At 39.3% G+C, this 13480-nt stretch overlaps 1 protein-coding gene across 15 annotated transcripts in view; it reads right to left on the bottom strand.

Moving 5' to 3' along the window:
• PTK2 (protein tyrosine kinase 2) overlaps positions 1–13480 on the bottom strand; it is a 193840-nt gene that overhangs the window by 64289 nt on the left and 116071 nt on the right. For all 15 annotated transcript variants that reach the window (XM_048940406.1, XM_048940408.1, XM_048940405.1 and 12 more), the window contains 4 exons: positions 10627–10767; positions 9833–9910; positions 8770–8877; positions 6142–6259 (listed from right to left, as the gene is read on the bottom strand). In XM_048940406.1, the coding sequence (XP_048796363.1) occupies positions 6142–6259; positions 8770–8877; positions 9833–9910; positions 10627–10767 (445 nt within the window). The remainder of the gene's footprint in view (positions 1–6141; positions 6260–8769; positions 8878–9832; positions 9911–10626; positions 10768–13480) is intronic.

Raw genomic sequence — 13480 nt, 5'->3', positions numbered from 1 at the left:
ATGAGAAGCTCATTACACACGTGGAAAAGGAGGATGGGGAAATTACCAACCCTTCAGTAAAACACCAACAATTTGAAGTAGATTGAAGTATGCAGGGAAGGAGAGAAAGAGGGCAATTAAAACATTAAAACAAATTAAAGCATCTTCCTCCAAATCACTGTTGCACAGATGAAGTGTCCTGAAAGAAATGGAAGAGTGTGGACTTGGGCTGCACACCCACCTCCCTCCCTATAAAACAAGTGCAGATCCTCCAGATCCAGCTACAAAGCTACTGAGTTTGGAGACTGGAGCAAAAAGAGACAGGCTCAATTTTAATTGAAAGTGCAGAAAGGAAGAGAGCTGCATCTTAGGGTCAGATGAGGTTGCTGCAAAGAAGGATATAGGAAAGAAGGGAAACAAAGAGCTGTGACTTTTGGAGATAGCACAGTAGCTTTCCAAAGCATATGAGCAATCACCTTAGAAGTAGAGGGTGGAAGAAAGACATCCAGTTAATCCAAGAAGCATGAGGCAGAACCGGACGTAAAGGTATTGTAAAACGTTAGAGGAAATAACTTCCAGTTGCAAAGAAAGAAAAGACAAAGATCCAGAAATGTACTGTGGAGTGACAAGTACAAGAATGGAAGCCTGGATGGCATCAAAAGGATTGGAGATGAAGGGTTATCCAAAAAACAGAGACCAGAATGGGCACAAGAGGGACTCACACTGGATGAAAATAAGACAAAAGACATCAAGCTTGGAGAAACAGGCATAGAAACTGGTCCTGCCCAGCACCGTGCAGTCCTCCCTAGGATTGGGAATAAGACTTAGAAGCTTAAGTCCATCTGGTATCTCCTGATGCTTCCATCAGCTGTCAGTCTGTGAAAGTGTCCTGTATTCCAGCCTCCATAACTTGGCAGTTATGATGCTGCTGGTTACTCCAACACCTCTCCCACATTTGGCAAGGAATGTAATGGTGAATCAGGTGTTACTGATGTAACAGACGTGCAGTACATTGCTTTTAAAGGTTTAGGAAATGACACAAACATACAGAACTCCATTTTAACTCAAGATAACTGGAGTACAATTAATGAACTGCTATTTAAACTAACTAACCTTGATACTGAAAAGGCAATTCAATTGCATATTAATTACAATATTCAAAATTGTCTTCTAAATATGGAATTTTTAGTTTCCTCTTTTGTGTGTGTGTGGAACATGTAAGTATCATATTTCAGGACTTGAGAAACAATTCTGTAACACAGCAGGACCTGAGTGCTTTGTTCAAAGATTTCAACTGCAGATAAGCTTGTTTCTCTCTCCTGCAAACAGACTCCAAACCCTCAAAAAAGAGAGAAACACAATACAGGTGGCAACTGGCAGTGTAAGGTAAAGTCACTTGCTACATATCAAAAAAGTTCTAAAGAGAAATAAATACAAAATCTAACTTCCCAGGGCAATATTAAGTTTCCTTAAACTTATCTCCCACTCTGCTTCTGCAACTCCCAACTTCACTTACAGAACAGCATCTCACTGGTGTGCAAAAAATAAAGCAAGGATCATATCGTAACATCTCTCAACAGAATCCTGATTCTACTTGTCAAGAAACCCATTTACGGATTTTATGAGATAAGGAGAATGTGAAGAGAAGGAGAGGTGGAATTACATAGCTAACAAGTAATAACATGGAGGGATACGGAGTGATCTGAGATTAAACAAGCATTTCATAAGACTCTGGAGTTTGTGATCTGATTAGCATTCTGTTAGTACATTTATGTTTTCATGATTGCTTGCTTTAAGAAAGCTGTTCTATTTTCAACTTCAGCCACAGAAAGCAGGGACATTAAAAAGCAGAGCATAGCAGATGACAGTAAGAATCAACAGCTCTAAAATGGGCAAGACATAAACGGCAGACTAACTGCTCTGAACACAAAAGTCTAATTCTGATGATGCTGGAATGAAGAACTGCGATGGAACTGGAGAAAGGCAGTGTGCAGGAAATGCCACCTGGTGCAGCACCGCATTCAGCTCTGAAGCTCCCAATGTGACACTGACTTGCTGGAGCAGACAGATCTAGCAGATGGCCATGAGGATGATCAGAGAGATGGAGCACATTTCCTATGGAGACAGGCTGAGTGAGTTGGAGTTGCTCAGACTGGAAAAGAGGAGGCTCCAGGAAGACTCTATAGTGGTCCTCCAGTACCTAAACTGAGTCTACAGGAAAAGTGAAGAGGGACTCTTTCTCAGAGTGTAGTGATAAGAACAGAGGTAACAGACAGAAATAAAAGAAGGAAGATTTAGATGAGATATGAAGAAGAAGTTATTTTCTGTGAGAATGGTGAGGAATTGGAACAGGTTGCTCAGAGAAGCTGTGGATTCGCAGAAGAGTTGAAGATCAGGTTGGATGGATACTTGGCCAAAAGGAACTAGAGAGAGGTGTCTGTGCCCATGGCAGGGGGATGGAACTAGATGATCTTTAACATCTCTTCCAATTCAAAGCATTATCTAATTCTATGAGAGTGAAAAAAGATTTGTCCAGTGCCATAAAGGTGTAAGCAACTGTAGATAGCTATGAGATGGTGCAAGAAAATGATAAGGATGGAGAGAGGAAAGTAGAGACTGTAGGACAAGTTAAATGAATGCTCATTTCCAGATTGGTTAAAAAAAAAAGAGGCTGCATGCATGGCTTCTATGTAACTAAGCCCCCACTATTTCTGATCATTTTTCCTGGGCTGCAGAAAGCATGACTCATTTTATTCTCATTAGCAATAGAGCAATGCTCTGAATAGATCTGGCCCTTTACCCTTTTGATTGATATGGGAGCAGAGATAGACAACATGAGAGCCCTGGGGAGAAGGAAGGAGAATGTAGAGCTGCTCAAGAGCAACAACTGGTATATGCAGGACATAACACTGACCAGCCACAATGGACAACACCCCTGTGGCTGCCAGAGAGAGCTCCAAGTAGACAGTCAGACACTGACAGGGAGAACGGGAAAAATAAGCATATCAGAGAATCATCTCGGTTGGAAAAGACCTTGAAGATCAAGATCATCCACACATCTCTTACATACCCTCAAGGATTGAGATTCCACTACTTCCCCGGGAAGCCTGTTCCACTGCCTAACCACTCATGAAGAAATTTTTACTGATGTCCAAACTAAACTTACTGGTGCAACTTCGGGCAGCTTCCTTGTGTCTCACTGCTTGCCATTTGAGAAAAGAGCAGAATTTCCTCACCATAACCCCCATTCAGTAGTTACAGAGCACGATGGGCTCTCCCTTCAGCCTCCCCTTCTCCAGACTAAACAGCCCCACTTTCCTCAGCAGCTCCTCATATGTCTTGTTCTCCAGCCCCATCACCAGCTTCACTGTTCTTCTCTGCACACCCTCAAGCACCTCCTCACCTCAATGACCTTCTGGTAGTGAGGGGCCCAAACTGAACAGGATCTTTGAAGTAAGGCCTCCTAGTGCCATTTCGATGCTTAAACATTACTAAGTGATCTCGCCAGATTAAGAGAAATTGGATTACTAGCAGATAGCAGGACAGATTACATCACAAAAACATAGGTTTCTTACAGCAAGCAAGGAAGGTAATTGATGAAGAAACTTGCCATGAACATACCTATTTAGAATAAAGATAGAATGGGAAAGCTCATGGAGGGGAAAAAACCCATCTGTAGGATCCAGAGTTGTTATATTATCTGTTTCTGATATGTTTCAAAGCTTACTGTGGGAAGGATTTGGGAATGCATCATTGTGGGGACGGCTCTCCTACAACATTATTTAGTGAGCTGAGTACTGTTATGGCATTTGACAAGAAAAAACCTCAGAAAAAAAATAAATAGTTTTTTAACTGGAAGGATTCTGTTAACATCTGCATAAGGAGGAATGTTCCAAAGCGCTATATAACATTCTTTTAAATGAATTATTGTTTGCTTTCTGTTAATATATACCCTAATACAGATACCATACAAACAAGTAAACTTGCTCCATTACATGCATGGATTTATTTTGCAGTAGTGCTCACAGGCAAACCACAGTGCACAGCACAGATGAACCCAGCACAGTATGACAGAAAAAATATCAGAGATCTTGCCTTGGAAAGTGCTCAGGGAGTCTAGAAGACATAACAACTGATGATAAGCAAGTCAGATCAGAGGGATTAAGGAATTAGAAAGAGGTGAAAATAAAGCACATCAATTTTCACTGAGACTTGAAGCAACAGTAAGGTAGGACCCATTAGCCCTGTTTGTCTTACATGGAGCTGTATGCACCATGGAACAGGTTATGTTACCAAGGACACGGCAAATCTTGCAGAGAATTAGGTTGGGAGCTTTTCCCTTGATAGTGTAAGAATGGCATAGAGCAAAATAGGGTAGGGTTTGGCAGAGAAATGGCAAGAGACAGGACTGGGGCACAATCAGTGCCACAATGAACAGCAATGGAAGATCGTGAATTGGATAAATGGAGCTAAGACTTCACAAAGACCTGAACTGCCTGTGGAAGTCAGCAGGCAGCAGTATGCTTTTGAATTAAGAGCATTTACGTGTAGATAAGAAATGGAAGCCACGCCAGTTGCTTCTGCTTCTGAAGAAACAAGTTGATAACTGCACTGACAGCAGAAATTAAATGGAGCAAACTTCTGAAATATTACCAATGCTAAAATGGCAAGAATGGGCATTGTCTACTGGACAATGCTGACAAACCAGCAGTCCATTGGTGGTACTGAAAGGAAAGTTTTGGGGAGCGAATAATGAAGATTGTAAGAAATCCCAAATCACAATTTTTTCAGAAAAGGTAAGAAATTGTGAATATTTTTCAGATAAAAACAGGCATAAAAGATTATTTTTCAGAGGTATAAAATAAACAAGAGAAGCAACGCCAACTTTACTGTTGGATGAAATATAAACTACCATTATTACTGATGCTAGCTTATCCTTTTGGTGTTCAGTTTTGGTGCCAATGGTTCATCATCACTGAATTGCATGCAGTGTTGGCTAGAAGAGTGGAATCTGTGTTGAAAGGAGCATCTTCCTTTGTATGAGGACGAAGTCGCACGACTTATGCAAATTCCAACAAAGCTCTGCGTGGGAGCTACCACTCATTTGCACACTTTAAGAATCAAAAGAAACAAATACCCGAATTTCAGAATAACTTGAACAATCTTGAAGTGTTATCAAAATGTCCAACACCCTAAAATCACGTTTCTTCATTGCTGAACTATCAAGTTTTCGCAGGGTTTTTTGCTGTTTTCTTTTTTCTTTGCTTTTTGCTTTGTTTTGACAGCAGATAACTACACAAAAGTTCAGAGCCATACACAGGCAGGATGCTGAACAAAGAACTACGAAAGGCATGAACTATGTCAGTAACACTACCCCATCTGAACTACAGAGAATAAATTACCAGTGGTACAAGAAAGCAAAAATGTGGCTATCAAAAAAAAACTTATGTTCAGATTGTAGAGCTTCTGGAATGGCTTTGTGTATATTCTTGTAAGAGAAATAGGGAAGGAGGAAATAGTTTATTGTTTCAGAAATCAGAAATGCTGGATGAATTTCCGTAATCAAGGGTAAGTACAAAAGGACAGAAGTTTCTATTTTAAGGGGCTTTGACTGAATAGATTTCAAAAATTAAAACTATTTGAAACCAGAAAAAAAATCTTCTGAAATTTAATTTAATTATCTCTTTACATCTAGCTGTAGCTGCACCCTTATCCCAGTGCTTCCATCTTGTAGTTTGCTATAAAAATAACTACCCATCAACGTATAAAATCCATACGTTGCTTTAGCTCTATTTCATGAGATAGGCTCACAAAACTTCTCTCAAAGTTTAAATAATAAAAGAGAGATTTTGATACCTGGGAATAGAAAATTGATCTTCAAAAATTACAACTAATTCTACCTGAATGATGCATTCTAACTAACATCTCCTGAATTTCTGCTTGGATACTGGTGTATCATTTCAAGATAACAGATCCTTGTTAAGAGTGACTTTAATTTGCAGTGGAGAGACACTGACAGTCAGTGCTTTCCTAGTTTCCTTCTAGCAAGAAAACATTCTCCAAACGATGATTTTGAAGCTACCTTGTGTCTTCTATTCAAGTGCAAGATAATCTATCAGCAGAACAGAGCACAGCCAGTACCAGAATGGAACACCTCCTTACCTTTCTGTGGCCTGATGATAAAAGATTGCGTGGCTCCATTCACCAGTCGGCAATATCCGTCTATCAAGTCAGCCATATTCTCTGCAATGGTTAAGGATGGTGCTGTCACTGTCAGAGGCTGAAGAAAGAAAAAAACAAGGCACCAAACAAAGAGGTATTATTGTAGCTGCAAACACTGAGTAGAACAGCTGTGTCATTGCATCAGAACTTTACATACACTTGGCGAACAGTAAACAGAAAAATGTGAATAAGCAAAGAACTATCAGATTCTTGCTTTACTTAATACATAGCACAGCTGAAAAACCCTCCATCCAAATGTAAGATTGATATGGGTCTAGTCAGTGGCTTGCTGGGCAAACTTTCAATCACTGATAACTGCCATTAACTGGATACTACTGGATACACTACAACTACTGGATACACTACCACTACTTTAAGGCTCTAATCATAACAACTATGTAGACGCTGCTTATTCTGTAGAATAACATACGTTAGGTCACAGCTGTATGCATTTTGTATGTTGGCTAAACACAGTCCTGTGAACATCGAAAAACATACAGCCTTGCCTTCCATTTTGATAAAGAAATTTGAGAACAGGTTTCAAGACTGCCCAAAAAATCATCAAATTATGTATGTGACTCCATTTGTAGTCAATATAAATATATGACCTGCAAATTTTCAAATACAACATATCGATACCCAACACAGAAGTGATCATGCCCCTTCATCAGACTTTCCTAGGCTCTACCTCACTAGAGAAAAATATCCTTTCATTCGCAATCACATCTTATGTGGTTGACTAAAAGTCATCACTTTTTGGCAGTGTTCACAAATTTTGAACAGCTGTCAAGGATAAAGTATAGCAGGATTAAATATCATCAAAAATCTCTGATGAGCCCCTTGAGACCTCCCTCAGAACTGCAACCACTTCCATCAACCTGACTGAATAATCAGACTGATGTATAATTTCACAAAAACAAGGCCAAATATCCCACTGGTTTTGTTTTTTTATCTTTTTTTCTAAACATTTAAATAACAATATTAAAATTCAAAGTGTTTTGCTACTTACATATTAACTATATTGCGTATTTTACAAGGGCTGCTCTGAAAGTAATGCCTCTTGTTTTATGATGTTGGGCAATGATGTCATATGCAGATGTTGGGTACTGCAGCAGAGCTGCAATCTTCCCACCAGTATTCCGTTACATTTTGCTGCCATGTGACAGATGGCAGCAAAGGGGCAGTCTGACTAAATAGCATCTGACATGGAACTGTGTATGAAGAAAAGGTGTGCCACTGAATTCCTCCACACAGAAAAAAAGGCACCCACTGACATTCATTGATGCTCATGAACGTTTATGTCGACCAAACAGTGGCTGTGAGTACAGTGAGGCACTGGGTGCTGTGTTGCAGCAGTGGTGACAGACTTCGGTACATCTCCACTGGTGCACATTTTTATGAGCACAGCATGCTCCTGTTCACTGCTGGTGAAGATGCACAGCTAACAGTCATGACTGTAAGGAAAAGTAGTATTTTGCAGCTGAGAATCTGCTACAACAAAGCACAGAATCACAGGATCACCAAGGTTGGAAAAGACCTACAAGATCATCCAGTCCAACCATCCACCTATCATCAACAGTTCTCACTAAACCATATCCCTCAACACAACATCCAAACTCTCCTTAAACACCTCCAGGGTCACTGACTCCAAACTTCCCTGAGCAGCCAGGGATACAAATAGTGTCACTGTACTCTTTGCATCAGTTGTAGTTCCTATGCAAACAAATAGGTGGCGTTACTTTCCGAGCAACCTACCCATATGTGGCCCAAAACAATTCCTCTTCACTCAAAGTGGCCTGGCAAGTCAAAAGGTTGGACACCCACGCCTAAGGTGGTATCTTCTTTCCTATCCTTTTGCAACAATTTGTTCTTTACTTTAAAAAGTAACCCCAACTTCAAAATAAACTGAAATTAAGAAGGGACAGAAAAGGAGTGGAAGAGGTTTTGCATACAGGCAAACTACCCACTTTAATAACACTGATATTGGAATCATAGAATGGTTTGGGTTGCAACGGATCTTTAAGATCAACCAGTTCCAACCCCCCTGCTATAAGACACCTCCTTCTAGACCAAGTTGCTCAAAGCCCCATTCAGCTTGGCCTCGACTGCTTCCACAGAGGGGGCTTTCACAACCTCACTGGGCAACCTGTTCCAGCGTCTCACTGCTCTCACAGTAAAGAATTTCTTCCTGTTACCTAGTCCAAATCTACCCTCTTCCAGTTTAAAACCTTTTTTTGTCACTACATGTCCTTCCAAAAAGCAAATATTCATCCTTTGCACAGATATGCAAACAGCGGATGAAAACTTCAACAGTAGATGAAATCTTTGTATGCACGTGTAGTTCAGCTGTCCTCAGCTTAAACTTGCGTATGAAAACATGAAGCATACTATTGGGACAATATATTTGTCAATTAGGCCAACAGAAGAAAAATTCAGAATATTAAAGCCAGAACATGAGCGAGGACAACATACCAAGAGAGTATTGTAAATTAGAAGAATAGAAATTCCTCTTTTTCACTTAAGGAATGTAAAAGAAATCTAGTTTATTATAGTTGCCAACTATCATACCTCAGGTGCACCAGCTATCTTCAGTTGCAACATCCCTTTTCTGTCCTTGTCTTCACTGTTTGAATACTGAATAGTTTGTACTTGATTAAAATCTGCCAGGTGAGTTGGCTGCAGAAAGACAACAGAAAAAATGTCAAAATCAAAGCAAAATAGTTTGGATTTACTCCTGAAGCACATATTGGTTTGTTTGTTTTTTTATTTCTGAATTACACTTTTGGAAGTCTGTTTTTCTTTCTACAATCACTGGGCTTTTCAATTTTGTTATTTTGCATTTACAAACTCACATATGAAACCAAGTACCAAAGCTGCCTACAGAGGTCACTGTTGAGTAACTCTATGCACACGCTGAAGAACATCAGAAACAAATTCTTGGAGGTCAAAATCAAAAATTTAAGATACCCACACAGTATCTGCACTCAGAGCATGGATTCGTATCATCAGACTGCTGTAAAAGACACATTTTTAGCTGGTTACATAATTCACCTCTCTAAATAGTTCCACTACCTTTGAACACTTAACACTTCTTAACAGAAGTTGGACATACACTCAACTTGCATCATGACTGTCAAGGTCCCAAACACTTTCCTGAGGCAACTTACACCATAAATACTGTAAAACGGTCAACATCATGCAATAAAAAAGCTGTTAAGAGCACAAATTAAAACAAACCAACAATGTCAGCACAAACACTACATACCAACTAACCAAGTTTTTTATTTACACATTCTCTCTAGGAAAGGGGGGGATAATTTAAAATAATCTGCACTTTTCCTGTTAAAAAGTCACCACTAACACTTCAAATTCTAAGAGACCACTTCAGTGGGTACAAAGGATAAAAAAATGCAGTGGCTAAGGCTGACCCCATCTCTCTACTTAATAGTGTTTTCTCCACCCCAAATCATGAGTTAGTATCTGAAGAACAGCATTATGTGTTGAATTTTCCAGCTCTTCCGAGTCTGACTTGAACATCAGATTTGTCATTCCTCTTTGTGTGATGTTCAACTCACAACAGGTCACACCTGTTAAGTCAGTAAGAGAGCGAAGAGAACAGAAACAGACTTACATTTGCACCCTTGTCTGTAAGGTAGCTGATTCCTTCCTCTGGGCCAATTGCCAGCTCCACCGAAATAATCCAGCTTGACTTCAAATTGATGGAGAAAGATAAGGCAAATTTCAGCATGTTTAAAGGAACACTATCCCCCAGTGTTATCAATGTAGTTTTCAGTAATTCATCTCTGAAAACTTCTACACTCCTCAAACACTGCAAGATAGTAGAATGAAATAGTTCTTCAAGTAGCAAAACTTCTGTTGACAGGCTTCCTGGGGATCTGTTTCAATCAGTACAAGTTCCCATGTGTTCTATTTTATGTCTGTTTGAAAACTATATACTTCTTTTATTTCCTCTTCTTTCCTCACGGTCACTGATGTTCACGTTCTAATTTCTATTCAAGTATCTCTATCTAAATATTTATTTTCACAAAAGTTGGAAACTTAAAGGCCTTTTTCAAACTTTACTTGAAAGTGGTAGAGATGGATAGGCATTAGAGAAAAATTTACAAACAGAAGAGGCTAACAAGTCTCACCTCCTCAGGAAACGAGGGAAATAATTGCTCAGTTATCTATCACAAATGAAAAACCAACAATTTTTATCAGACTAATAAATGCTGCTTTTTAACAGTGAACTGAGAAAATCACAGAATCAATAAATATGTCATATATTTAGATTTTTAATATTTATCTACTCTATTCTCTACATCATCTGGTAAACTAAACAAGCAATTAACTGTAGAACTAAGAAAACCAATGAAACTTTGAACTACCACAGTATCCTGGTGACTGCAGCGTTCCTTTACTTACACCAAGAGCACACTTGAAGCATTCCTTGTCAAATCTGTACACTGGAGAGAGGATCTCAAAGAATTTCAAAATACTTTCTTCTCTGTTGAGGTTGGCAAACTGTCGAAATGTTTGTTGGATTAATTTTCGTAGTGTTTTGGCCTGTGTATGAAAATGTTTAAAAGTCAATTACGTTACACTTGATCAGTGGAAGTGCATTTAAAGAGTTTCAGTTTTGACTAAACTTATAAGACAACACACTAACCTCTGCAGGAACTATTTTTTTCCACCTTCTGTACTTCTCCCAACAACTTAACTGTCTACCATTAGAAAAGCACTGCCATCAGGACTGCATCTTCCTACTATGTCTTAAATTTCTATGCCGATTCTCCTGTTTTGCAATCACAGAATGGCTTGGGTTGGAAGGGACCTCATGGATCATTTAGTTCCAACACCCCTTGGGGTTGGCAACCACTAAATAAGGCACTAAATCAGGCTGTCCAGGGCCCCATCCGACCAGTCATAACTGAGCCGTAGCTTTATCTTCAACTCTGCATACAAGCATCTCAGACTATCCATAACATACTGATTCTTAATGCATGGTAAGATCGTAGAATTAGAGAATAGCTTGGGTTGAAAAGGACAACAATGATCATCTAGTTTCAACTATGTGCAGGGTCACCAACCACCAGACCAAGCTGCACAGAGCCACATCCAGCCTGCACACACCATAAGTTTAAGATTTACAAGAAAGCAAATTGAAAATTTATGTAAAAGTTTTTAAATGAAATGTAAAAATCAAAACTAAGACTTATGAAAAGCCAAATATTTGCCTGAGGAAAACTGCCACTGACTTCACAATAAATGCAGAATCTGAAATGCAATCTCTTTAACATGCCCCAAACAGTGAAAAATCCCAAATAAAAACATCCTGACTGTAGGCACCAGAATTCACCCTGACACTGCCAACAAAAGTCATCTGTTCTAATCACAACAGCATAAGAATGCTGGTTAATAGTGTAGAGCAAAGTTACTCCATTTCATCACTGCTCACATCACATAGTGCCAATATGTCAAAAACAAACGCAACTATTGGTTTTGGGTTTTTTTGCTTTGTTTTTTTTTTTCCTGGCCAAAGCTTGGACTGTGTCAAAAGTGATTAAATGGATGTTTTAAGAACATTACCTCTGGCAATACATAATTCTAATTCATCTTACAACTTATAAGAATAATGAAAGGTAAAGCCATGTTTATTTTTGCAATATGTCAAGGTTAAGACAGGAATTACCGTTGTTCCTCTACCAAAACATATCTGACTGTCCTATTGTAACAGCATTAAAGGCTCTTCATTCTTTCGGTGCCTAAAATGGCCCCAGGCACTACACAAATAAAAACTTCCTTTTGGTGTTAGCACTTCCAGTCAGATTAGGCATTCAGTTTTACAACACTATGAAAGAACATTCAGAACTCTAAATAGCCCATTTTTTTTCAAAACTAGCACTAAGAAAAGAGTGTAATAGCAACAATCAAACCTGCATAGTCCCATACAAAACAATGATCAGTTTTGGAATGACACTTATGCGGGCTGAGAAAACTCTCAGCTCAACACATAAGCTGTATGTTATAAAATGAACAAAGAAATCTGCTGTTTTGTTGCAGCTTTGAATTAATCTGTCAGTTGAGCAGAACCTTCTACCAGCTACCAGTCAGGACGCCTCACTGCAGCCACAGTCGTCAGCACTCCAGCATAATAAACCCTTATGTGTCTCAATATCCTTTCCAATGTAATGGAATCACGGAATCGTAGAATGGCTTGGGTTGGAAGGGACCTCAAGGATCATCAAGTTCCAACTCCCCCATCACAGGCAGGGCCACCAACCTCCCCATTTAATACTAGACCAGGCTGCCATCCCCAGAGCCCCATCCAACCTGTCCTTGAACACCTCCAGGGATGGGGCATCCACAACCTCACTGGGCAGCCTGTTCCACCACCTCACCACTCTCGTAGCAAAGAACTTCCTCCTCACATCTAATCTAGACCTTCCCTCCTTGAGCTTAAAACCATTCCCAAAAGTGGATGTTATCTACCTTATTCCATTAGAGATTTTTATGAGAAATAACTGCAAATGACTTCAAGAGAAATACATCTAAAATGTATTAAAATATTTCGTATGAACAATTTTTTTTCTCTGCTATTTTTCAAGGCACAGTGTAGAGAAACAGGAAAATAATTTGCAAACTAAAAAGAACCTGGTTAATATCCATTCCCTCTGCCCACTGATGGTTTAAAGTAAGTAGGTATTTTCCTCCATACAGAGGATATATCCACACAGATGCAGCTAGTACAGCATAGAAGTCAGAACTTCCCAGAGGCACTATTTACTACAGTAAACAAAGGGAAGTTTATTATTCCTCTCTAGTGAAGCAATGAAAATGGAAGGCCAGTTGACTCAGTAACTTCCTGTGTGCTTGATTTAGATTGACTTATTCTTTCTTGAGCGTGAATAACCAGTGCTATTAGCAGGATATATGCGATACAGGGCTCTGAGCTCCCTCTTTCATTGTGGAGAGAACTCCCTTGGCACCTCGGGGTCAGCACTTGCTTTCTTTCACAACATCATTACACTCTGTGCTCAGGCAATATATCAGTGTATCAAATGCCTCCTTTTACATCTCACGTTTGTCTTCTAATACTTTGCACTGTTAAGTATTTTAAATCTCATTATCACAGCTTTTTGGTCCTCCTCTACATAGGGTGAAACTCTCTGTACAGTTGTCGTCTTCTAAATGTGTAGATCATCCAATTTCATTAACACTGCAAGACACTGCAAGTTGTACCTCGCTATTAGTGAAAAGCACTTGTTTTTATATTTAA

The sequence above is a fragment of the Lagopus muta genome, chromosome 3 (genome assembly GCF_023343835.1).
Source record: "Lagopus muta isolate bLagMut1 chromosome 3, bLagMut1 primary, whole genome shotgun sequence".
Classification (NCBI taxonomy): domain Eukaryota; kingdom Metazoa; phylum Chordata; class Aves; order Galliformes; family Phasianidae; genus Lagopus; species Lagopus muta.
The sequence above is the reverse complement of the archived record's forward strand: the minus strand, read 5'-3'. Positions and strand labels throughout refer to the sequence as shown.